The sequence below is a fragment of the Cervus canadensis genome, chromosome 18 (genome assembly GCF_019320065.1).
Source record: "Cervus canadensis isolate Bull #8, Minnesota chromosome 18, ASM1932006v1, whole genome shotgun sequence".
Classification (NCBI taxonomy): domain Eukaryota; kingdom Metazoa; phylum Chordata; class Mammalia; order Artiodactyla; family Cervidae; genus Cervus; species Cervus canadensis.
In genome coordinates this window covers 34,168,490-34,194,732 of record NC_057403.1, presented here as the reverse complement: position 1 = coordinate 34,194,732, position 26,243 = coordinate 34,168,490, and the positions used below count along the sequence as shown (strand labels likewise).

The 26,243-nt window shown below is 47.5% G+C and overlaps 1 protein-coding gene across 2 annotated transcripts in view; it reads left to right on the top strand.

Annotated features, from left to right (window-relative positions):
• ZFHX3 (zinc finger homeobox 3) overlaps window positions 1-23,564 on the top strand; it is a 250,601-nt gene extending 227,037 nt beyond the window's left edge. For both annotated transcript variants that reach the window (XM_043437218.1, XM_043437217.1), the window contains exons 8-10: window positions 6,758-6,860; window positions 8,093-13,528; window positions 17,624-23,564. In XM_043437218.1, coding sequence (XP_043293153.1) covers window positions 6,758-6,860; window positions 8,093-13,528; window positions 17,624-19,299 — 7,215 coding nt within the window. In that variant the 3' untranslated portion in view covers window positions 19,300-23,564. The remainder of the gene's footprint in view (window positions 1-6,757; window positions 6,861-8,092; window positions 13,529-17,623) is intronic.
• Window positions 23,565-26,243: the final 2,679 nt, after the last annotated feature.

The following is a 26,243-nucleotide window of genomic DNA, read 5'->3' as shown; positions in this document are numbered from 1 at the left end:
CAGATGAATGGCAGTGAGAGGAGTGAACTTCTTCCTTGCCAGATGGTTTGACTGAATGCACTGCCTTTGGTGCAGACTAGGACAACCTGGCACAATCTACCAAACAGACACCTCCTGGCAGATGTGGGGTGTGTCCATGGTATCTGAAGCTGTAAATTCTGGTAAATATTTTTTGCTGTCTGGGTCCAAGTTCTCAGGATCTGGCTTGAATTGGGTTTCAGTCTCTCTAAAAGTAAATTCCACCTTGATAAATGGAAATAGATTACTTTCTATACAATGTCTTTCCGTTCAGTTGTAAATGGAGAGTGTTTTGAGGAGGCTTCATTTAATAATACCTTATCAGACAGCTTTCAGGAACCTGCAGTGTCTAATATGTCTGTTGCTATGGTAACAGCTGCTTGCTTATGCTCTGCATCTCATATCTGTGTCCTCCATGGGCCCCCTTCTTTTTACCGATGAAGGGGCTTGAAAAATATTCTCCACTGGGAACAATTGCAGCTCTGGCCCTCTGCTATGGAAACTGCACCCACAGCACTTCATTCTGCTGGGCCTGTGGGAAACCGAGCTCCAGAGGGTGTCTTCACACATCATAAGAAAGAAGGAAAGAAAGCTGTAAGGCTGAAGGCAGTGAGAAAGTGCCCCTCCAGGCCCCACTGAGCGGCTGCCCCCGACGCCAGTAACACAGCACCTCACCTAGTGACGGAGGAGTTCGCGTCTGAGTCAGTGACGGGGGTAGAGGAGACACTGCCTGTGCCACCTCTTTCTGTTCACTTTTCTAGGGGAGGAGGGTTGGCGGGGGGGGGGGGAGGTTTAAGGGGGCCAGGTTTCTAGCCCCTAAATGAGAATAGGAAAGACCACCTACAATAATTTTCAGTGGTCCTGAACTATTCTAATTGATCACTGTCCTTCTAAGCGGCAGGACACACTACTGGGATCGCAGTGCATTAACACAGGGAAACTGTCTTTGTTCCTCCATCACTTAGCAAAGTGTGACCTCATGGCGGAGAATGGGGCCAAGTCTGGAGCAGCCAGCAACACCTTTCTCTAGCCCTTCGTCTTTGTTCCCTTCAGTAGTTCTTGATTATCCTGTGTGTTTTGTACATGTACTCATTTCCCCTTCACAGCTCCTGGACCCAGGCTGCCTGCAATTCCACAGCTCCCACCCCGCCACACCTCACCTCACCCCACAGCTCTCTGACTCCTGTGATGTTTCGGTCAGCATCTCTCTCTGTGCTCACCATGTGCCTGTACATCTGCGTCTCCAGACCAGGCTGGCCGCTTGGCACCCCCTGCACCGGGGCTCTCAGGTGGCCACTGGCCCTGAGGCTGGGGCACCCACTTGGGTACCAGCTCGCACTTTGTCTCCATCTCAGAGGAAGGTAATGAAAATAATCGGGCTTCATTAATTCCAAGTCCTGTGAGATGATAGCCATTTGGAGCCTGTTTGCCAATTAGATGGTCTAAATTAGAAGTGACCTTGGTATACTGCCACTGCTTGCCTCTCTGAGTCTAATGAAGCTTTTCTCTCCAATTCAGTCTCCTTCTCAGCTCTCTTTTTTCTCTCTTCTGCTGTATGTGTTTGTGTGTGTGTGTGTGTGTGAGAGAGAGAGAGAGAGACAACTGCTCATGTGTTTCCTGTTCTCCCACCTATCTCCTTTTTTCAGTCTTTCTGATTCTTAGATTTTTAAAATCTGGTTCAGGGCTACATTTGTTTCTCACCCACATGAATGTTAATATTGCTCTACAATTTTTCCTCATGAGTTTTAGGTTAAAAAAAAAAAAAGACAGCCACATAGATGACATTTTAGAAGGAAAACGAGACAGAGAAATGGCCCTCTGGACACCAGGGTCCAGCGCCCAACCTGGCACAATTGGAAGGCAGTAAAAAAAAAAAACAAAAAAAACCTCTGAGGCTTTGCTGCCAAGTAGTGCCTGGCTTGCTGGCTGCAGGCGTGCAGACAGCTCCTGCATCCTGGCAGCCATTGAGGTCAGAGGAGGAAGTAAGCAGCTGGACCCTCACTGGCACCATCAGCTCTAGATCCCCCACTAGCTAGAATGCTAAGGTCTGGAAGCATTGGCTTTTAAAGAATAGGACCAATGCCTCATTCACCAGGTGTACAGACTAGCCAGGTCTCTGTTGGGAAGGCCTGTGTCTGAGGTTCTGTCTTTCCGTCTGTCACCATTCCCTCTTTCTTTCCCTCCATCTGAGGCTCTTCAGTCTGTTGATTTTTTACTGAAAATGTGAAGGATTTCAGCCTCTTTGGGAGTCTAGGTTTTGGCAAACCTGTCCTTGCACTTGGAATAGTGAGCCTTTCAGAAAGCAACTCTACTCAGGCGAGCACTGCCAAGGCTGTGGGGATGAAAGTCTCAGAGAAGTGAGGTGCAGTACTTGGGTCTGAGAAGATACCTTTGCTTGCCAGCATGTGGAACCTGTTGGTTGCATTGATCTAACCTCAGGGTGGCCTTGAGGGATGAATTTGCATGAACAGTTCCGTTAAGAATTTAGCAAAACTTATATACCCCTTGGTTGCTCAAGGTGTTGTGTTTGGCCATTTCACATCCATGACCCAAAGAAAGCAAGGAGTGTGGCAGCTCCTTATAATCCAGCTTCTTCCACTAAGAAAGAGTAAACATCAGCGGCCCCTCCTGGATGTCACAGTGGGAACCAGACCCACATCTAAGACTCTGGCTTTTATAAGATGAGTCCTTGAAGCTTTAAGGCCCACTCACGTCATAGAAACTTGAAAGGCATTAAATTGTAATCCTAAATAATGGTGAACCAAACAGGAGGTATTTACAAAGCCATGTCAACTTTCCTAGTAGTTCAAGGGCAATTACCTGAGTCCAGGAATTTCTCTCCAGGGAGCCTGTGATTTCCTGAAATTATCTGCAATAGTCTGTTTGAAAGTATTTTTTCTAGGAGCCTGCCACTTTCATCAGATTTCCTAATGAGTTTATGATATCTAAAAGGTTAATTATTCTGGATGTGAGCTTCTTGGGCCCAGGGACCTGGTCTTGCTCTGTCTCACAAGCAAGTGGCACAGGGACCTTGTACAAAGTTTAGTGTATGATGGTCAAATGAATGGACAAGCAGAATCACTTGAGGCCCTTCCTTCTCATCAACTGAGTTGTTTTGGAATTGTTTAAGCGTGAAAATTTTTTGTATCAGTGTAGAATGCTTCTACTTCTATTGTCATATATGAGAATTGCTGAAACTTGAAGATTTCTAGCATCAGCGCAGAACTCCCCATTTCTCACTCTATGTGAGACCTGTTTACTTGTTTGGAAGGTTCTATCCCTGCTCAGATGATACTTTGTTCCTGTGTTCTCATCAACTCTGCAAACCTGGCTTGGCTCAGAGAAGCAGGAAGAAGGCGTGTGCTATCCAGACCGCCACCAATCAAGAGAGACTCAAATTCTGAGGAAGTCATTGCCCTAAGAGATTGAACTTTCTTACCTGAAAAACTTGGACTTTTAGTTAAAAGTCTGTTTTCATAGTCTTAAGTCCCCTTTATACATTAGTGACAAGTACGGGGGAATGTAATTTAACATACTCATTGTGTATGGTTGTAAGATTACTGGAAGAATCAATCTACATGGATGTCGATGAAAGACAAGTAGGTGTTTGGACTGATAGTGTGGTCTGGCCAAACCTTAATCTCTTTGGCATTTGAGTCTGTGGTTGGGGGTGCTGGGACAGTGTGTGTAATGGCATCCAGTGCTTGGGGGGTTTGCAGCTTGGACACGTTGGGTGAGGGAGAAAGGGGGCTGGTTATACTGTGGGCAGGTTTGGTCCCTTCACCTGCGAGTGTGCTCCGATGCTCCTCGTGAAAGGAAGGCCTTTACAGAACTGTGCTTGGCACTGGTGAGTGACCGCCTTTCCCAGGGACCTCCAGCCTGGCTGGGGTGGTTTGAGCCTTCCATGCTGCGTGGCCACCAGATCTGATTGGGAGACAAGGGGTGCTGAAGGAACTCTGCCCTTGGCCGACTTCTGTCATCTTCTGTGAGCACAGCTCCTCAGTGAGCCCTCGGCAGAACCGTACTTTTGGCTGTTGACCAAAAAAGCATGGAAACTTTGAGTGACAGGATTGAGAAGTTGGTAGAAGGAGGAGTGGACACAGACACAGGAACATTTAATGCCCAAGAGCTTACATGGGGCCTGTCCTGCATAGCAAAGAGGCTGCCATTGCAATCTCTCTGTTCAGACACATGGGCAGATAGATAGACCCCATCAGAATTTCTAGATCCTTAGGATTCCCTTCAGGAGTCTTCCTCTCAGTCTCCTGGGAACTTCTTGTCCATTAAGATTTTATATGCTGAATCTTTTTTGTTTGCTTGCTTTCAGGGAGAGGTTGGGTACACTATAGATGAGAAGATGCAGGTAGATAAAAGTAATTACTTAAACATATACGGGGCAAGACTTACAGGTTTGGAGGCCCAGATTAAGATGCAGAGGAGCGTGTGAGGTTGATGATTATATTTCGGGGAGAGTTAATTGATGGAAGGTGAAGGCAGACAAAGAACCGCTGCTTACTGCCTTCTTGAATCCCAATCAGGAATTATGATTAAAGTCGCGGCGAGACAACAGAGGGCTGATGAATTGGTGTCTTTTTTTTTTTTTTTTCTTTTTTGCCGTCATTCACACTTGATTGACTTCAACCTTTCAAGTGCAAAAGTCTCTCTTTTCCATTATTATTCATAGCCATCTGAGTTTTTCTAATTAAAGTGTATGAAAACAATTACTGATCCGTCGTACTGAGTCTGTTAGAGGGGATGTCTGCCTTACTGTAATGCGTATAAAGAGCCCACAGTTTTCTATAATGATGTGCAGCTGAGGTGTTAGATAATTTTATTCTTTTTTACTCTGTAGGGCTTTTTTTTATTTCTCATGATTCATTTTTCATAATTCCTAAAGATCCCAGGAAAGGACTGATCCTGCAGCTACAACTGAGAAAGGAGGTGGGGGGCAGTCTTTTTTTCCTTTCCCTTTCTCCCCATCTTGCCCCCAACCTCGTGCTCCCCCTTGGTTGAGGACTATAAATTAATCGGTGACCTTTCACTTCTTGGATTCCCGCTGGACTCCCCAACCACACTGGTCAGAAATGCTTTCTATTAAAAAGAAAATAGATGGAATGAGTTTGGCAATCTCTGCTCTATTCCTAACGATTCATCAACAGCTAGCCTTAACCAGCTGCCAGTGAGCTTTGTGTGAGGGTGCAATGTCTGGGCAAGAGGGGTTCTGTGTCACTCACGTGCACCTGCCGCACACCTGCTGTTCATAAACACGGGGCTCCTCAGAGCCCTTCTCCAGTGCCTGTTGCTTAATTTCTGCACCTTTGGGCATCTGGGTTGCTGAGATTATCCTAACACCCTGAAATGTAAGGGGGAGTTACCTTTTTGGTATTTATGGGGACAGCTGTCCAAGTTTCCCCTTGAGGTGGAACCTACCACTGATGATTCTAGTGAATGCATCAGCAGCGATTTTGAACAAGGCCAGAATCCTTAAACCATTAGAAATTAATAGTAAGATTTATTTTAAATATTTAATTTTGAACAGTAATCTAGATGTTCCGGTCTTTGCAACAGCAAGAGAAGATACTATCTCAGTGGTCATGTTTGATGAGGAAACAACGTCTCCAGGTGGGCTGGGTGCCATGTAGAAAGGCTAGTGGTGACTGTATGTTTCTGTTCCTGTAACCTCGGGGTCAGTTTATGTCTCAGGCTGCATTCAAACAGGGGACGATTTCTGATTCACCTGGGAATATACTCAACTACCTTGCTGTCCTGTAGCAGGCAAAGGGGCACTGCTTCTTTTTAAACGAAGATGCTTTTAGCCTTATGTTGCATACTGAGGGCTTCTTATCACATTAATGGAAGGCAAATGATAACGTGTTTGGACAAGTTTCTGGCCAGATGGCAGGACAGCCTGGAGAAATAAATCCCTAAAATCTGACCTTAAATTGTAGCTCTTTTGACCCAGGTTGCTATATTGGGCAGCAACAGCCGTGGCCGAGGTGGGGCTGCCCTGCTGTAGGATGCAGGACACCCTCCGGGCTACCACACAGGTGGGGGCTCCCTCCAATGCTGTGTGCCTCAGGCAGAGACCCTGGGAGAAATCCTGACTGCAGTGAGTCGTAAGAAATGCTCATCTGCACTTGATCTCAGTTTATAAAGGGTTACAAAATGTTGTTTCCTAGAAAATCTGCCAGTGTGTCTGCATGTCCTTAGCCTTCCCTTTGTTCTCCTCTCTTCTTCTTACCCTTTCTCTCGCTCATTCCCCTCCTCTTCTTGCCTGAATACATTTTGAAAATAGTACTACAATGCTCCCTGCTTCAAGATTACAGTGTACTTTACTAGGTATGATTTAATTAGGGCCCTTATTATGTTTTCAGCAGCTTAAGGTGGGCCTTTCAACTTATCTACCTAATTGGTTGCACAAGAAGTTTCACAGCCCATGACAAAACATTGTCAGTGATCAAAGTCAAAATTCTGCATAAAGGAAAAATATTAATAATAAGATTATTCTTCAAGTGTGCACTGCTAATTATGTCCAGAATGTAACCGTAGAAACACTTTTGACTGATGTGAGCTTTGTCTAATAAACATGAATCTTCAGTGAGCTATGGAAAGTGACACCTCCAGTCTTAACACTGGTGAAGGCTAATTTTGCTTATTAAATAATTTCTACACATTTTCCTATTTGGGTCTCTTTCCTCTCCTTTTGACTTGCCTCGTGTCTCTGCCGCTTGCTCTTCAGGTGACCACCCCTGAGATGGTGATGCCCAGCAGCATGTTCCTCCCAGCGGCTGTTCCAGATCGAGACGGGAGCTCCAGTGTGGAGGAGGCAGGAAAGCAGCCTGGTTAGTGTCATGACTCTTGACCTTGAGAAGAGAAAAAGAATGTTCATAGGGCAAGAGTGCCGCAGATTCCTTACTGTACTCCTAAGCTGAATGTAACTTTTCAAGGGATGAGGGGCACTGTTGTCAGCACTGGATACTTGGGCTCTTAGTGGGTATCTGTGCTCTTCTTGTGGTTTGAAGTGAGAAAAGCTCAGGTGAGAACCAGTGAGGTTCTGGTGGACACATGTCCCCTTAGACTGTACAGTGAGGAAGTTAATGACCAGAGACTCAGTCAGTACACACACAACTTACCATCCCAAGCCGTTACATATTCCCTCTCTGAGGACTTAAACATGAGGGACTTGTGGAGCACACGGGTGATCTCAGGGCACTGGATTAGGTATCTTTCTAGGTGCTGTATCTGCACAGAACTGTTCTCTGAGACTTCCAGGACTGTCTCATAGGAGGCAGCAGAAAAGAACATTTGGAAGGGACGCTGTTGTAAACATAGATGCTGGTGGTGCCCTGTGGTGAGCCCTCACTGGGTGGGACCTCTGTTTATGAGTCTCTCCTCCATCACTGACATCTTGTCAGCAGCTAAGATTTAAGTTGGGAAGAGCTCTGCCCCACCTCCTCCCTTGTGATTTCTCCATACTAGGCAGTGTACCACTGACCTGAAAAAGGGTCAGAATATTTATGGGTGTGATGATCTCACTGTAGAAAAAATTTTTAATGTATTTTCATAATTGGCCACTTGAACATGCATTGCTTATTGAATAGAGAGGATAGTCAGAAGTCACATTGTAACAGGAAATTTAATGCCTAAGAAATATATCCAAAATATATCCCCACATCCAAAATTTCTTGTTACAACGGACAGCAGTCCTTACAAATGCCCCACATCTTAGCAGCACACTAAATCACATATTCTACAGTTTAGATCCATGTAAAAGGGGTATCCTTTTATTTGTTGAGAAACTGAAACAGATATTGTTTAAAAGACAGATCTGTGTGATGGTATAGGCCTACTAAGAGTTGAGACCTTCTGTATTTCCTTTTCTTCCTCTCTTCTTCCTATGTGCTCATATAGCATGTGCTCTCTGGGGGCAGGCGGGGGGGGGCGCTCCATGGAGAGTGTGTGTCTGCAGGTTGGGTACTTCCCTCATCATCAGATTCTGTGTTCACAAGGCCTTGCTAGGCAGGCAGCTCGAAGCCCTCTTTATCATTGGGCTTGATTTCTATTTTCTTTACAGAAACCTCAGAGGATCTGGGAAAGAACATCTTACCCTCTGCGAGCACAGAACACAGTGGAGATTTGAAACCCTCTCCTGTGGACCCGGGCTCTGTGAGAGAAGATTCAGGCTTCCTGTGCTGGAAGAAGGGGTGCAACCAGGTTTTCAAAACTTCCGCCACCCTCCAGACGCACTTCAACGAGGTTCACGGCAAGAGGCCCCAGCTGCCGGTGTCGGATCGCCACGTGTACAAGTACCGCTGCAACCAGTGCAGCCTGGCCTTCAAGACCGTGGAGAAGCTGCAGCTGCACTCTCAGTACCACGTGATCAGAGCGGCCACCATGTGCTGTCTCTGTCAGCGCAGTTTCCGAACTTTCCAGGCTCTGAAAAAACACCTTGAGACAAGCCACCTGGAGTTGAGTGAGGCCGACATCCAGCAGCTTTATGGCGGCCTTCTGGCCAATGGGGACCTCCTGGCAATGGGGGACCCCACCCTGGCCGAGGACCATACCATAATCGTGGAGGAAGACAAGGAGGAAGAGAGTGACTTGGAGGATAAACAGAGCCCGACGGGCAGCGACTCTGGGTCGGTACAAGAGGACTCAGGCTCAGAGCCAAAGAGAGCCCTACCTTTCCGCAAAGGCCCCAACTTCACCATGGAAAAATTCCTGGACCCTTCTCGCCCTTACAAGTGCACCGTCTGCAAGGAATCTTTCACTCAAAAGAACATCCTGCTCGTGCACTACAATTCTGTCTCCCACTTACACAAGTTAAAGAGAGCCCTTCAAGAATCGGCTACCGGTCAGCCAGAACCCACCAGCAGCCCTGACAACAAACCTTTTAAGTGCAACACTTGCAACGTGGCCTACAGCCAGAGTTCCACCCTGGAGATCCACATGCGCTCTGTGCTGCATCAGACCAAGGCCCGGGCAGCCAAGCTGGAGGCGGCGAGCAGCAGCAGTAATGGCACCGGGGGTGGCAGCACAGCCCCCTTGAGCTCCTCCACCCCGAGTCCTGTGAGCACCAGTGGCAGTAACACCTTTACCACCACCAACCCAAGCAGTGCTGGCATCGCTGCGAGCTCCAGCTTATTGAGTCAAGTGCCCGCTGAAAGTATAGGAATGCCACCCCTGGGGAACCCCATCAGTGCCAACATTGCATCCCCTGCAGAGCCCAAGGAAGCCAACCGGAAGAAGCTGGCAGACATGATTGCATCCAGGCAGCAGCAGCAGCAGCAGCAGCAACAAGCACAGACACTGGCCCAGGCCCAGGCTCAAGTTCAAGCTCACCTGCAGCAGGAGCTGCAGCAGCAGGCGGCTCTGATCCAGTCCCAGCTGTTCAACCCCACCCTTCTGCCCCACTTCCCCATGACCACCGAGACCCTGCTCCAGCTGCAGCAGCAGCAGCATCTCCTCTTCCCCTTCTACATCCCTAGTGCCGAATTCCAGCTCAACCCGGAGGTGAGCTTGCCGGTGACCAGTGGGGCTCTAACGCTGACCGGGACGGGGCCAGGCCTGCTGGAAGACCTGAAGGCCCAGGTTCAGATCCCGCAGCAGGGCCACCAGCAGATGCTGCAGCAGCAGCAGCAGCAGCAGAGCCAGCTCCCTCTGCCCCAGAGTCACCCTGCCCTCCTACAGCCCGGCCAGCACACTGAAAAGAAAAACAAACTGGTTATCAAAGAGAAGGAGAAAGAAAGCCAGAGAGAGAGGGACGGTGCCGAGGGGGGAGAGATCAACTCGGGACCAAAGGAATCACTGCCTGATGCCTTGAAGGCCAAAGAGAAGAAAGAACTGGCCCCGGGGGTTAGTTCTGAGCCCTCCATGCTCCCTCCACGCATTGCCTCAGATGCCAGAGGGAATGCTACCAAGGCCTTGCTGGAGAACTTCGGCTTTGAGCTGGTCATCCAGTACAACGAGAACAAGCAGAAGGTGCAGAAGAAGAATGGGAAGACAGAACAGGGCGAGAACCCAGAGAAGCTTGAGTGTGATTCCTGCGGCAAGCTGTTTTCTAACATCTTGATTTTAAAGAGTCATCAAGAGCACGTTCATCAAAATTACTTTCCATTTAAACAGCTAGAGAGATTTGCCAAACAGTACCGCGAGCACTACGACAAGCTGTACCCCCTGAGGCCTCAGACCCCCGAGCCGCCGCCCCCGCCGCCGCCCCCGCCTCCACCCCCGCTGCCGGCAGCGCCGCCCCAGCCAGCATCCACCCCGGCCATCCCTGCGTCGGCCCCACCCATCACCTCACCCACCATCGCCCCGGCCCAGCCGTCCGTGCCGCTCACCCAGCTCTCCGTGCCCATGGAGCTGCCCATCTTCTCGCCACTCATGATGCAGACGATGCCACTGCAGACACTGCCGGCTCAGCTGCCCCCTCAGCTTGGACCCGTGGAGCCCCTGCCCACGGACCTGGCCCAGCTGTACCAGCATCAGCTCAATCCGAGTCTGCTCCAGCAGCAGAATAAGCGGCCTCGCACCAGGATCACGGATGACCAGCTCCGAGTCCTGCGGCAGTATTTTGACATTAATAACTCCCCCAGTGAAGAGCAGATCAAAGAGATGGCAGACAAGTCTGGGTTGCCCCAGAAAGTGATCAAGCACTGGTTCAGAAACACGCTCTTCAAAGAGCGGCAGCGGAACAAGGACTCCCCTTACAACTTCAGCAATCCTCCTATCACCAGCCTGGAGGAGCTCAAGATTGACTCTCGGCCCCCTTCACCAGAACCTCAGAAGCAGGAGTACTGGGGGAGCAAGAGGTCTTCGAGAACAAGGTTTACTGACTATCAACTGAGGGTCCTGCAGGACTTCTTTGATGCCAACGCTTACCCAAAGGACGACGAATTTGAGCAACTCTCTAATTTACTGAACCTTCCAACCCGAGTCATAGTGGTCTGGTTTCAAAACGCCCGACAGAAGGCCAGGAAAAATTATGAGAATCAGGGAGAGGGCAAAGATGGAGAGCGGCGTGAGCTTACAAATGATAGGTATATTCGAACAAGCAACTTGAACTACCAGTGCAAGAAGTGCAGCCTGGTGTTCCAGCGCATCTTCGATCTCATCAAGCACCAGAAGAAGCTGTGTTACAAAGATGAGGACGAGGAAGGGCAGGATGACAGCCAGAATGAGGACTCCATGGATGCCATGGAAATCCTGACACCCACCAGTTCCTCCTGCAGCACCCCGATGCCCTCCCAGGCTTACAGCGCCCCAGCACCCGCAGCCAATATGGCATCCTCTGCTTTCTTACAGCTTCCATCAGAGGCTGATGAGCTGGCCACCTTCAGTGCAAAACCAGAGGCGAGTGATGAGAAACCAAAGCAGGCTGACCCTCCCAGTGCACAGCCAAACCAAACCCAGGAGAAGCAAGGACAACCAAAGGCAGAGCTGCAGCAGCAAGACCAGCCCGAGCAGAAGATGAGCGCTGCCCAGCAGAAGCTCCCGCAGCTGACGTCCCCCGCACCGGTACCTACGCAGCCTCCTCCACAGGTGCCCCCCTCTCAGTGCCCCTTGCCCCAGTCAAGCCCCAGCCCCTCCCAGCTCTCCCACCTGCCCCTCAAGCCCCTCCATACGTCAACTCCTCAGCCGCTGGCCAACCTACCTCCTCAGCTAATCCCCTACCAGTGTGACCAGTGCAAGTTGGCGTTCCCATCGTTTGAGCACTGGCAGGAGCATCAGCAGCTTCACTTCCTGAGTGCACAGAACCAATTCATCCACCCCCAGTTCTTGGACAGGTCACTGGATATGCCTTTCATGCTGTTTGACCCCAGTAACCCACTGCTGGCAAGCCAGCTGCTCTCTGGGGCCATACCTCAGATTCCGGCAAGCTCAGCCACTTCCCCTTCAACTCCCACCTCCACGATGAACACTCTGAAGAGGAAGCTGGAGGAAAAGGCCAGCGCAAGCCCTGGAGAAAACGACAGTGGGACAGGGGGAGAAGAACCTCAGAGAGACAAGCGTCTGAGGACAACTATCACACCAGAACAGCTAGAAATTCTCTACCAAAAGTATCTCTTGGACTCCAATCCAACTCGAAAGATGTTGGATCACATCGCGCATGAGGTGGGCTTGAAGAAACGTGTAGTCCAAGTCTGGTTTCAGAACACCCGGGCCCGGGAAAGGAAAGGACAGTTCCGGGCGGTGGGCCCAGCGCAGGCCCACAGGAGGTGCCCTTTCTGCAGAGCACTCTTCAAAGCCAAGACTGCCCTGGAGGCTCATATCCGGTCCCGTCATTGGCATGAAGCCAAGAGAGCTGGCTACAACCTAACTCTGTCTGCAATGCTCTTAGACTGTGACGGGGGACTGCAGATGAAGGGAGATATTTTTGATGGAACTAGCTTTTCCCACCTACCCCCAAGCAGTAGTGATGGCCAAGGTGTTCCCCTCTCACCTGTGAGCAAAACCATGGAGTTGTCTCCCAGGACTCTTCTGAGCCCTTCTTCCATCAAGGTGGAAGGCATGGAAGATTTTGAAAGCCCCTCCATGTCCTCAGTTAATCTAAACTTTGACCAGACTAAGCTGGACAATGATGACTGTTCCTCAGTCAACACAGCGATCACAGATACCACTACTGGAGATGAGGGCAATGCAGATAATGATAGTGCGACGGGAATAGCAACTGAAACCAAATCCTCTTCTGCGCCCAGTGAAGGGTTGACCAAAGCAGCCATGATGGCAATGTCCGAGTATGAAGATCGGTTGTCATCCGGCCTGGTCAGCCCAGCTCCCAGCTTTTACAGCAAGGAATATGACAATGAAGGTACCGTGGACTACAGTGAAACCTCAAGCCTTGCAGACCCCTGCTCTCCAAGCCCTGGTGTGAGTGGGTCAGCAGGCAAATCTGGAGACAGCGGGGATAGGCCCGGGCAGAAACGTTTTCGCACTCAAATGACCAATCTGCAGCTGAAGGTCCTCAAGTCATGCTTCAATGACTACCGGACACCCACCATGCTGGAGTGTGAAGTCCTGGGCAATGACATTGGACTGCCAAAGAGAGTTGTTCAGGTCTGGTTCCAGAATGCCCGGGCAAAAGAAAAGAAGTCCAAGTTAAGCATGGCCAAGCATTTTGGTATAAACCAAACAAGTTACGAGGGACCCAAAACAGAGTGCACTTTGTGTGGCATCAAGTACAGCGCTCGGCTGTCTGTACGTGACCATATCTTTTCCCAACAGCATATCTCCAAAGTTAAAGACACCATTGGAAGCCAGCTGGACAAGGAGAAAGAGTACTTTGACCCAGCCACTGTACGTCAGCTGATGGCTCAACAAGAGCTGGACCGGATTAAAAAGGCCAATGAGGTCCTTGGACTGGCAGCTCAGCAGCAAGGGATGTTCGACAACGCCCCTCTGCAGGCTCTCAACCTTCCTACGGCATACCCGGCGCTCCAGGGCATTCCTCCTGTGTTGCTCCCTGGCCTCAACAGCCCCTCCCTGCCAGGCTTCACTCCATCCAACACAGGTGGGTTCTGCTCTCAGCGATTTCTCCCAGTAGTAAAGAGCCACCACACAAAACCTGAGTGCTGGGCAAATGGGAGGCTCCACATTGCTAGTTCTCTAACTGCAACAGAATCTCAGGTCCCTTCCACTGAGTCTCCCTAGAGCTGTGGTGTACATGACCCTTCCACTTCCCAGTTCAAGAATGGGGACCCTGGAGTTGGAACGAGCTCCTGAAACCATACTCCTGCCTGGTGTTCAGCACAGACCAGGGTGTGTGCTGTGGGCATGAACTGGAGGGTTCTGGTGTACTAGATCCTGGGGTGTTTTTGAGACAGCAGTTTCCATTATGGATCCTTCCATTCAGTCTTTGTGAAAATGCAGATCCCTTCTAGAAATCTATTGAAAATATAAAACATTTGAACATCCTAGCTAATTTTGGGTTCTGCCCTCTGGAAACAGGTTGAAGAGAATTTAAATCAACTCTCTGCTGTCCCCTGAGGTCCCGCCTCCTGTTTCAGAGACCTGCTCTCACAGGAGAGAGGCTACCAGAAAGTAGCTCTCACAAGGTGGAGCCTTACTCCTGGGGTTCCCTTTGATTCAGAAACACAGTAGTGTGTTAGTTTGGGGTTTTGGCTGCACCATGTGGCATGTGGGATCTTAGTTCCCTGTCTAGGGATTGAACCCACACACCCTGCAGTGGAAGCATGCAGCCTTAACCACTGGACCACCCTCTAGTTTCTAATTAGACTACCTCCATACTGGAATGCACTGACCAGGAACTTGTATTGGGCAATGTGGTTCTGAATTATGATGTGTTTTATAGTTGTCTAAACCGACAATGTTTATTTTTAGGGGTGTTCAATCACCTCTTCGTTTCCTTCTGCCCATTTCCCTTTCTAATGCAGAGTCACATACTTGGTACTCGTTTTTCTACCTCATTGGGAGTTCCACAGTTCTTCCTGTGTGCCTCTCTTGTTCCTCCTCCTCCTCGTTCCTCACCCGTCTTCTCTGGATCCAGCTGCCTTTCCTAAATTGGACCCTCACCTCTAGGATCCTGTGAGGCTTAGCACGAGTTAGTAAGTCCCCCACAGCCTGTACTGACCAGGGCGCATTCTCCAAAGCAGAGCCCCTCAGTGTGCCTCCTTACCTCCGAAACGTCCCAGTTCCCAGGGGCTCTAGTGGTTCAGCTGCTTCCCAGAGCGGCCCTTCTTTCTGGTTGAATTAAATCCAAGTTTTATAATTTTGGCAGTGGTTTTACAGGACATGAAGCTACCTCATTCCTAATCCCACTTTCTTATCCTAAGAGAAGAAAGCATTAAGATGTAGAAGTCGCTGCTTACCTGTGTTGACAAGTAGTGTCACAGGATGATGATAAGAGTCAGCTAGACATAAGCCAGGAAACAGGCGATGGGAAGTGGCTGAGTACTGAGCTACTCCTGTAGCCTGGGACCTTGGCAGAGGGGCTTGGGAAGGCCCAACATTTCATAGTAATGAGAAAGAATCAGAATGTCTGATCTGTTCCCCTTGTCTTACAGATGAGAAAACTGAGGCCCAGAGAGGTCAAGACCATTCAGCAAGCTAGGGCAGGAGCCAGAGCTCCCGCCCAGGCCTCCAGGCTCCCAGTGCTATGCACTGGGCTCCTTCCACAGCACCCAGTGTGAGCCAGTCAGTCAACGGGTATATGCTTAGTGCTCCTCAGGTTCTGATCACTTACAGTGGACGCCAGGTAGGAAGATATGCTCTTAATCATTCAGGGCAGCTAGGCATGCCCCAGTTACCACCACCGACTGAACCACAGCTCCCAGGAGTACTGCATCTGCAATTAGGAAAGAAAGGACTATGTCAGGCCCAATGGTAAGCTCTTTCCATGACCTTCCATTTCCTCCCCACACCCATCTACTGTGGAAAGCCGAGGTTCCAAGCATCACATGGCAGACGTGTCAGCCACAGTCCACACTGCGTCAGGAGTGGACTCAGCCACTCCAGGAGTGCGTGACTCAGCCTCAGGGAGGTGAAGTGGCTTGTTTGGTTCTGACCTTACAGATGAGAAAACCAAAGCCACAGGATTATTGTGAGAATGTACTGAGCTACTTTACTGAGTGAACACGCCTAGTGCAGAGCCTGGTAAATAGCAGAGGTTCAGTACTATTCCTTAAAATTGAATCTCTTTTGTCCTGCCATTTCTTCTCTGGGAGCCTGATGCCATAGGGACGGGGCAATGAGGAGGCATTTCTTCTCTGCCCTGCTGAGCACCTGGCTCTGGCTGCAGCTCCAACCTAAAACCTAGAGCAAGCCTGTTGCCTCGAAGTAGACAGAGCCATGTCCCAAGTGTGGAATTCATTATCTGGTCTGTCCCTGCCTTATTTGTGCTACCTTAACTAACAAACCTTTACTGGGTTTTTCTAGTGAGACACATCTTCTCTGATTTTGGTCCCTTAGCTGCATTCAGGAAACTGGATGACTTAATCTCAGCTGTCCCTTTCTGTCACTTTGGAAGCGTTAGTTAATGATGTCATGTGATGCTGAGGGAAGCATCCTCCTCACTATCCCGAAGTTAATGCATGTTTTTTCTGGGATTGGCAACTGGAGGCAACCTTGTTCTCCTCACCTGAAATGTGAGGGTTTTTAATGCAGTGTGATAGCCCAGGGAACCCTATGCCACTGGAGCCAGAAATCAACATTGTCTTCACCTGGGTCTGGCCTTCAGGAATGTTTACTCTCATGAAGACAGTGACTTGTTTGGAACCCCCCACCCCAACTTTCTTGCTGAAGGTGGTCCAGATGAAGAGAAGGGATGTCTACTGTCTAGTGTCTTGGATGTGGTCAGTGCTGTCCTCCACCACTTTGCTAGTCTACATGAACCAGCAGCAGCCTTCCACCCTGGAACAGAAGAGTCAAACCAGGAGATGACTAAGGGTCAGGGAGGATGGCAGTCTCTGGGCTCGGTGAAGGCTTTGCAGGTGTGGTAGGTTAGGCCTGAGTGTGACTGAGAATGCAGCTCTACCCTACATGAGCCTAGTGCCACGGCCTGCCACCCATAAGCAGTGGGGCCTAAGTTGTGATGTGTCAGGAACTGCTGGTGCCAGCACTTTGGGCTGTTCCATTTCTGACGTTGCTTTTCCCTCTTTCTGTGTCTGGTTTCCAAACCTTCCTGTCAACCAAATAGGGGCAGGAGAAGAAAATGCTCATTTTTCCATTGGACTCCAGAGTCCTACTCCTAGATGGTCATATTTTTCAACAGATTTGTTAAAGCAGATCAGCTGAGTCAAAGCAGTGGCTCTGTTTACCTTGAATGGATTGTTCTCATTTCTTCCCCTTCTTCCTCCTCTCTCTGCCTCCTAACACGTCCATTCAGCGGCAGCAGTGGAGGTCACAGAGGCACATGTGTGGAGCCTGTTGTGTTTATTCATGTGGTCTTGGTGCCTGACTGGGTTTCTTGCTTTTGTTCTCTTCTCCATACTGTATTACTTCTACAGGGCTTTTGATGAAGGCCATTGGTTCAAATGGGTCCCAGCTGGCAACAGCTAGTCTGAGGGCCTCCAGACTAATTGCCTTGGGCAGAGTGAATGGAAAGGCTTCCCTGGTGGCTCAGTCATAAAGAATCTGCCTGCCAATGCAGGAGACGTGGGTTCAATCCCTGGGTTGGGAAGATCCCCCGGAAAAGGAAATGGCAACCCATTCCAATATTCTGGCCTGGGAAATCCCATGAACAAAGGAACTTGGTGGGCTACAGTCCATGGTGTTGCAAAGAATCAGACACAATTTAGCGACTAAGCAACAGAGCAAATGGTAGCTGGGAGCATGGCAAAGAAAACATGACCCAGTGGGATGGGTGTAGCACATTGGGCTGGAAGGTGTTAGGAGTTGTTCAGCTGATAGGGACAGGATAGGAGCTGACCCAGGGTGGGGTCCAGATTAAAATACAGGTTGGCCAACCCTGGGCCTGGTAAGATAGCTCTGCCGAAACGTTAAATCAACAGAGAGGATCCTTTAAGTTCAAACTCTGAGCTCTTAGACCCTGTGCCAGTGACACAGACGAAACCTCCTGAGCAAAACCTCCCAAGCTTCAGCCTCACCACCCAGACTGACATGTGACTTCTGTCTCCATTCCTTTCAGCTTTAACGTCTCCTAAACCGAACTTGATGGGTCTGCCCAGCACAACAGTTCCTTCCCCTGGCCTCCCCACATCTGGATTACCAAATAAACCGTCCTCAGCATCGCTGAGCTCCCCGACCCCAGCACAAGCCACCATGGCGATGGCCCCTCAGCCAGCCCCCCAACCCCAGCAGCAACAGCCACAGGTGCAGCCGCCGCCGCCAGCAGCCCAGCCACCACCTGCACCACAGCTCCCGCCGCAGCAGCAGCCGCAGCAGCGCAAGGACAAAGACGGCGAGAAGGTCAAGGAGAAGGAGAAGGCACACAAAGGGAAAGGGGAACCCCTGCCTGTCCCCAAGAAGGAGAAAGGAGAGGCCCCCACGGCGGCTGCAGCCACGCTCTCAGCGCCACTGCCCGCCATGGAGTATGCGGTGGACCCCGCACAGCTGCAGGCCCTGCAGGCGGCCTTGACTTCAGACCCCACGGCGTTGCTCACGAGCCAGTTCCTCCCTTACTTTGTACCAGGCTTCTCTCCTTACTACGCCCCCCAGCTCCCCGGCACCCTGCAGAGCGGGTACCTGCAGCCGATGTATGGCATGGAAGGCCTGTTCCCCTACAGCCCTGCGCTGTCGCAGGCCCTGATGGGGCTGTCCCCGGGCTCCCTGCTGCAGCAGTACCAGCAATACCAGCAGAGTCTGCAGGAGGCCCTCCAGCAGCAGCAGCAACGGCAACTACAGCAGCAGCAGCAGCAGCAAAAAGTGCAGCAGCAGCAGCAGCCCAAAGCAAGCCAAACCCCAGTCCCCCCGGGGGCTGCTTCCCCAGACAAAGACCCTGCCAAAGAATCCCCCAAACCAGAAGAGCAGAAAAACGCACCCCGTGAGGTGTCCCCCCTCCTGCCGAAACCCCCCGAAGAGCCAGAAGCAGAAAGCAAAAGTGCGGACTCCCTCTACGACCCCTTCATTGTTCCAAAGGTGCAGTACAAGTTGGTCTGCCGCAAGTGCCAGGCTGGCTTCGGTGACGAGGAGGCGGCGAGGAGCCACCTGAAGTCCCTCTGCTTCTTCGGCCAGTCTGTGGTGAACCTGCAAGAGATGGTGCTTCACGTCCCCACGGGCGGCGGCGGTGGCAGCGGCGGCGGCGGCGGTGGCGGCTCGTACCACTGCCTGGCGTGCGAGAGCGCGCTGTGTGGGGAGGAAGCTCTGAGTCAACATCTCGAGTCGGCCTTGCACAAACACAGAACAATCACGAGAGCAGCAAGAAACGCCAAAGAGCACCCTAGTTTATTACCTCACTCTGCCTGCTTCCCCGATCCTAGCACCGCATCTACCTCGCAGTCTGCCGCTCACTCAAACGACAGCCCCCCTCCCCCGTCGGCCGCCGCCCCCTCCTCGTCCTCGTCCTCGTCCTCCGCTTCCCCCCACGCCTCCAGGAAGTCTTGGCCGCAAGTGGTCTCCCGGGCTTCGGCCGCGAAGCCCCCTTCTTTTCCTCCTCTCTCCTCATCTTCAACGGTTACCTCAAGTTCATGCAGCACCTCAGGGGTTCAGCCCTCGATGCCAACAGACGACTATTCGGAGGAGTCTGACACGGATCTCAGCCAAAAGTCCGACGGACCGGCGAGCCCGGTGGAGGGTCCCAAAGACCCCAGCTGCCCCAAGGACAGTGGTCTGACCAGTGTAGGAACGGACACCTTCAGATTGTAAGCTTTGAAGATGAACAATACACACAAATGAATTTAAATAAAAAAATTAATAACAAACCAATTTCAAAAATAGACTAACTGCAATTCCAAAGCTTCTAACCAAAAAAAAAAAAAAAAAAGGAAAAAAAGAAAAAGCGTGGGTTGTTTTCCCATATACCTATCTATGCCGGTGATTTTACATTGTTGTCTTTTCTTTTCTCTTTTAATATTAAAAAGAAAAAAACCCTTAACCCTGTTACATTGTGTCCTTTTGAAGGTACTATTGGTCTGGGAAACAGAAGTCCACAGGGCCTCCCTATGTCTTTGGAGCTTAAACCCCTTGTATATTTGCCCCTTTCCAATAAACGCCCCACGTTGATAGCACAGAGGAGCCCGGCATGCACTGTATGGGAAAGCAGTCCACCTTGTTACAGTTTTAAAAAATTTCTTGCTATCTTAGCATTCAGATACCAATGGCTTGCTAAAAGAAAAAAAGAAATGTAATGTCTTTTTATTCTCAGGTCAATCGCTCACACTTTGTTCTGTTTTCAGAATCATTGTTTTATATATATTATTTTTTGGTTGTTTTTTTTTTTTTTTGGTTTGTTTTTATTTTCGTTCCAGAAAAGATTTTTTTGTTTTGTTAATTTAAAAATGGGCAGAAAGTATTTGAGAAAAACAATGTGAACTGCTTTAGCTTTCTGGGGATTTTAAGGATAGCTTTTCTGCTGAAGCCAATTTCAAGGGGAAAAGTTAAGCACTCCCACTTTCAGAGTAAAAAAAAAAAAAAAACCCACACAGAGTGTTGAGGACTTGTAGCTTAAAAAAAAAAGTTTTAAAAACTGACTTTCTGTATTTATGATAGATATGACCATTTTTGGTGTTGAGTAGATTGTTGCATTGGAAATGAACTGAAGCAGTATGGTAGATTTAAAAGGAAAAAAAAAAAACCTTTTGTGTACATTTAGCTTTTTGTATGGTCCAGCTGACAGCTCCTCATTTGATGTTGTCTTGTTCATTCCTAGCAGATAGATTGCAATCCGTTGATTCGCCTAAGCTTTTCTCCCCTTTGTCCCTTAATTCCACTTTCTCTTTCCTCCTCCCACCCTATAATCTCCCATTTAAGGTAGCTGCCTTCATTTCTTAGAGGGTAGCTGCAGAATTATTTTATAAAACTAAAGAAAGAATTTCAAAGGGTTCTAGGGGTCATTAGGATCCTCACAGATTATTTTTGGTTGGGGAGTTGAAACTTTTTAAAGGCATATAATTCTAGTTATCTACGTCTGTTAGCCTTGTACATTTAGTTTTTATTTATCCTTCTTTTGGGTTTTTTTTTCACCTGATTTTCCCCCTCCTTGTTTGGTAGATGCTTCAAATATTCTTTTCCTGAACTAAAGCATTCGTTTCGGTTTGTGTAATTGGGCTGTGTACTTTTCTTTTCTAAAAAAGTTTTTGGTTAGGGGTTTGGTTTCTGTGTTTTTGTTTTGTTTTCTTTCCTCTCTCAGAAAAAGAAATTTCATGCTTTAAATAAAATCCAAAGACACACCCTTTCACTGCTGAGGCAGAAAAAAGGGAAAGGGTTCTTGTTACTTGAGAATTTGTTTCTGATTTAAACAAACAAGACTTAGTTTAATAAAAGAAAGAGTAAAACAAAAGATTCCCAGGTTGTTATGTGCTTCTTCTGCAAGCAGAGAGGCAACTGTTAATGAAATTCCATATACCAAAAGACACATTTTTCACTTCAAAGTTTTGTCCTTGTGTTAGGCAGTCTGAGCGGTGAGTGATCCAGAGCGCAGCCAACAAAGAAGCAGATAGCACTTGTACGTACAGAGAGCAAAAAAGGAGCCGTGTGTGAGGCACTTGTGTTTATGTTAATATCCATATTCCTGTAACATGCAACACAACGCAACATACACCCTTTCTCATCTTACAAAAAAAAGCGGTCTGAACTTTGAAAGGAAAACTTTGTGCTGCTATAACGTAGATTTTGGAGACAAATAGATGCTTTGCTGTTTCACTTTCATAGCCAAACATCAACCGAAAGAATCTCCCCTGACCCCGAAAGTTGAAGTCCTTCTCCCTTTCATTCTCTTCCTTATGTTTCAAAAGGGAACTTTGAAGACTGTGAATGCAGGTTCCTCTGGTCACCTTTGGGCTTCTTTCCCCAAATGAGTGCGGAAGCCACTCATCGACTTTGCAAAAAGACTGGAGCATTCCAAGATCTGAAAATGGATTTCTTTTTTTCTCTTTTTCTTTTTTAGCCGGGACTATTTTATTTTTATGAATTTGTTTTTAGTTTAATGAAAGAATAGATCCTGAACTGTTGTATATATTTCTAACTAGGCTGACTGATGCACAGTGCAAATCCCTTTTTTAATTTTTTAAGTAGAAATACTAAAGAATACCGTCTAACTATTCATACCAGTATCCAGCTGTAGCATAAGGTGTCAAAACAAGTACGCAAAATATTTGCTGTTTTAGCAAGCTGTTTCTTTTGCCAAGAATTCTTGTATTTCTCCCTGTGTTTGAGATGAACATTTTTAAATTTTGAAGTTGTACAGTTTTGTTTTCCATTATTTTATCTTGTTTGTAACTCTATGAAATATATATATATTTTTTGCCATTTAACTGTTGTATGTTACTCTGTGTCTGTATCATATAGAAAAAAAATTGTTTTTGTTTTTGGTTCTCTATGTGATACCAATTAACAATTTAACACTAGCTTTACCTATCAAATTCTGCTAGGTCTTTTCTGAAAACTTTGTTTTTAAAAATGATAACTGCTTGGTAATAGTGCAATTTCTACCCCTTTTCCTCCCCCCTCAACTTTAAGTTCATTTCCTTGTAATTTTGCCACCTTCTCCCCAATGGCTTTTTTTTTTTTTTTTTTTTAGCTACTATGCCATCCTCCCTCTGTGAGGCAGAGTGACTGTCAGTGTTTTGGTATGCCATGCCTCGACCTGTGGGTGTGTTTGGCAACAGCAAGGTGGTTGGGTAGAGTGGCTAAGCCTGCTTCCACCCACCAATGTTCCCCAGAGGGGTTATGTGAGTGTTTCAACCTGGAGTGGGTTGCATGCTTAATGCTTTCCTCTACAACTGTACCACCCACGCGTATGTTCATTCAAAAAGAAAAAATAATTCTTCTCAGCATTAACCCAGAAGTAGCAAAGCAGTCAGTGATGGTGAAGCTTAGAGGTCAGACAAGAGCTAGTTGATGTTTGTGGGCTGACATCCACCATGACTGTGACCAGAATCATTTACAAAGCATGAATTCACTACAATGCTCAACTGTTTAGACTGGTCTCACTCAGAGAATTTACTCCTGTAGGTAGCTGAATAGGATATCTCAACTCACTTTTAAAATTAGTTCTTCACCTCCATTAACACTTCATATTTTGGTTGGTTGGTTTTTTTCTGACTTTCCACAGTGTGGGTTGGTGCTGGCCACTATTCAGTCACAGCACAAAATGTGCCCACAGAATGGGAGTTATTTCTTCCATCCTCCAAAAAGAAACTTAAGAAGGAAACACACACACACACGGAAAAGTTTAATAAATCTAGGAAGGTTTTTTTTTTTTAATTAAAAGCTATTTAAAGATATGAATGTGGCCAAAGTTTTACACAATTGAAAATAAAGTAAAACAGACGGCATGTGTTTAAACCTGAGTTTATCAGGCATGGCAGGAAGTTGCAGGAGAGAGAGGCAGTGACCCAAGCCAGTGCACTTGATGTTCATGGACATATATTTTTTTTAAATAATAAATTAAATTAAAACATTTTAAATAGAAGCATAAATTGAGTTGGTTGGTTGTTGGCGCTGAGATACTGCCCACTGTGAAACAAAGCTTTGACTAGTTTTTTTGTTTATTTACTTTCTTCGGGGGGGGGGAGGGGGGCAAGTTTGGGTAGGAAAGAAAGCATACATGAACGTGACCCTGAGGTGAAGAGGTATATGAACAGCCTTTGCAATGTACAAAAAAACAAAAAACAAAAAAAAAACAAAAAAAAATAGAGCAAGTGAAACCAAAAATGATGTTCTTGGTGTTTTTCTATAATGTAGTCTTGTTAGCTTTTTTGTTACTGTAACAATGCTGATCTCGAACTGTACCAAAATACATGGAGACTAACAGAACCACATGGAACTTTCAAACTGAAAAAAATTTGTCACAAAAACTTTGTTGTCATAGTTAAGTTGATTGTAGATGGTAATTGAATATACTCCTTTGAAAATATTTCATCAAGTATGTTTCCTGCTCATTGTGATACATTAAAAAAATATGAGCAAAAGTTCTTGTCTCTGTCACCAGATTTTGTGTGTGTGAGAGAGAGGCTGATGGTTGATCCTGAGGTTGTGTGAGCAAGGACACTTACTCCAGGGTACACAAGCTCTTTGATATTTCTGAGTGTCCTTGTCTCTCCTGGCACTTAAGAAGGTGCAGGAAGTGTTGGTGATGGAGCTGACTAGCTTATTTCCTTGAGAAGGGTAAGCCTGACAGCTTGGATGATATTTGGCCCCAAAGAGTTCTAATAACATTGATACTTTTAATTCACATGTTTATATGTGAATTTTAGGTACCTGGGACAACAATAAGCAAGGAAGTTTTGCTGACGGCGAGGAAAGAGGTAAGATTAACCTCTCTGAAATGGGAATCAGATCCACTGTTTACAATGCAAGGATACAAAAAGTGAGTTGAATTAAATGAATGATTGACTACATTTACCTTTCCTAGCAAAGGGCTTTTAAACTCTGTTACAGTAGAATCTGAGATAAGAACAGTCTTCAAAACAGTAACAGCACTAGTAATTCCTATATACAAGAGGAAATTTGGTCCTCTTAACAAAAACCCTCCCATCCAGCAGAAAAGGTGCGAAATTCATTAATAAGGAGTACATCCAAGATCAGACCCAAAGGCCCTTCCACTCATCTCTAATTTATAGCCAAAGCCCGTAAATAATTTACCCAACTCTAGCAGTGGGCCTGGATGGCACTGCAAGAGAGCTGTCTTCGTGCAAGGTCTGCAGCATCGGTCCTCAGCCAACAAGGGTATTTTTGCTATACCAGGAGTTGAACTATGAAACCTGCTTCTATTGGCTCAGACAGTCATTGTCTACGAAGTCTTTTCTCTTAGTTCCTACTAAAGGCATTCAAGAAGCAGCAGTGACCCTATTAACTCAACATCTCAAAGGATGCTACAGTGGGTAAAGGCATCCCTAGGAGAAGCTGGTTCCCTCACTGGTAGCTGGAACCTCTATGCCAAGCAGGTAGTGTCACTGTCCCTATGGAAACTCTGCTCTTTCTCCAGGCACTGTACTTTCTCCTGGGTGTTCCTGCAGAGGTACATGGCTTCCATCTTAGTATGTGTTCTTGGCACAGTTAGGTCACTGATCTTTCTTCTGACCCCACAGAAAGGTACATACAGCATGATAAAAACTGTCCAAACCCAAAGCCACATCTGCCTTCCTAGGGTATAATTACTTTAAGATCTGGCAGGATCACACTGAAATGTTTTTAAACGGAACTAGTTTCCAGTGAGGTTTTTGCTGCTTCAGCTCTTTGCAGGAAGGTGACTACAATTCAAATTCTTCTTAAGATAAATTTTTAATAAGAAAATAAGACAAAACCTTGGTGATGGTTAGGGCTTTTGTATCAGAAAAACCTCCAAGCACCTAAATTACATTGAGAGAGGGCTGGGTAAGGAGGGACTCCTCCTGTTACTAGAAAAGTTTTACACGAAAAGAGGTCTTCCAATCTGGCTTCAATATCATGTTCATGTGGATATTAATCTACTTGGAATTAACAGTTTTCCCCCTGGAAAATGTGAAATGGCAACATCTTAGAATGGCTAATACGTGCTAGTCGGGTAGCTGTTTCTAATTTTGCTTTAAAGAAATGTCTGTAGTGCCTAACTCCTGTTATAGACTAATGAATGACCTTACAAATCTCACTTTTAACAACTTTAGACTTTAAGTTACAAGAGCACAAGCAGTTTAAGAGTCGAGCTGAAGGATGAGAAGTTTGCACCTGCTGCTCTGCTCTGTAGCCTTAATTACAGGACAGACATGCCCGCTCAGTCTCTGTATATTACTGCTGGGTGTGGACCAGCAAGGCTCTGGCAAAACTTGCAAAATTAGTGCTCTCAGGGCCATTAAAGTAGCCAAAGCTTTCCATTACCTTTATTTCATAGCAAAGATGGTAGGTATTTTCCTTCCTTCTTTCCTCCCCCCCCTTTTTTTTTTCAGAGAGAGGCATATGTTTTTTAAATGTCTTAGCCAGTTACCGTAGATTCCTCTCAAGCTATCTTCTGGAGTTTTTAAAGTCCAGCTACAAAAAAATTGTTCTTTATCCTTTATGACTGCTTTATTTCTTATCTGTATGGAACAAAGAGGCTGTTTAATCCAATTTAGGGATCTCTTATTAACACAAGAATGGAAGCTTTCGGATGGACTGTTTTACCCTTGGGGCGAGATCCTCTGGCCTGAGAAACGAGTGCTCAGAAACAACAAAGCAGAGCGCATGAGAATGGCAGACACTCCGTCCCTGTAACACGGAGAGCTGCTTAGGACTCTCACTGCCTTGCCCTCCAACACGGCCCCCTGGTGCCTCGCTGCTGTCTCTTAGACCCCCTCTGTGACCCCTTCTGTGGCATGGCACTTAAAATACATTGTGAAGGTTTGCAAAATTACTTCCTGCTTGTTCCTCAAAATGATCTGTGAAGTAGGCAAAGTGGGCGACGTCGATGCCAGGTGCCCAGGACGGTGAGGGACGAGGGAGGGGAGAAGGCGCTGACCGTGCGTTTCAGCCTCTGTCCTGTGCTCCTCCTCCCTCTGCAGTTCTGAGAGGGGCTGAGAGAGAGCAGGGGTCAGTCCGGCGGGCTTCACCACTGTGACCTGGATGGCATCACTTACTCCCAGTAATATGAGGGTAAGGGTGCCTGCTTCATAGGCTTCTTGTGAAGATTAAATAGT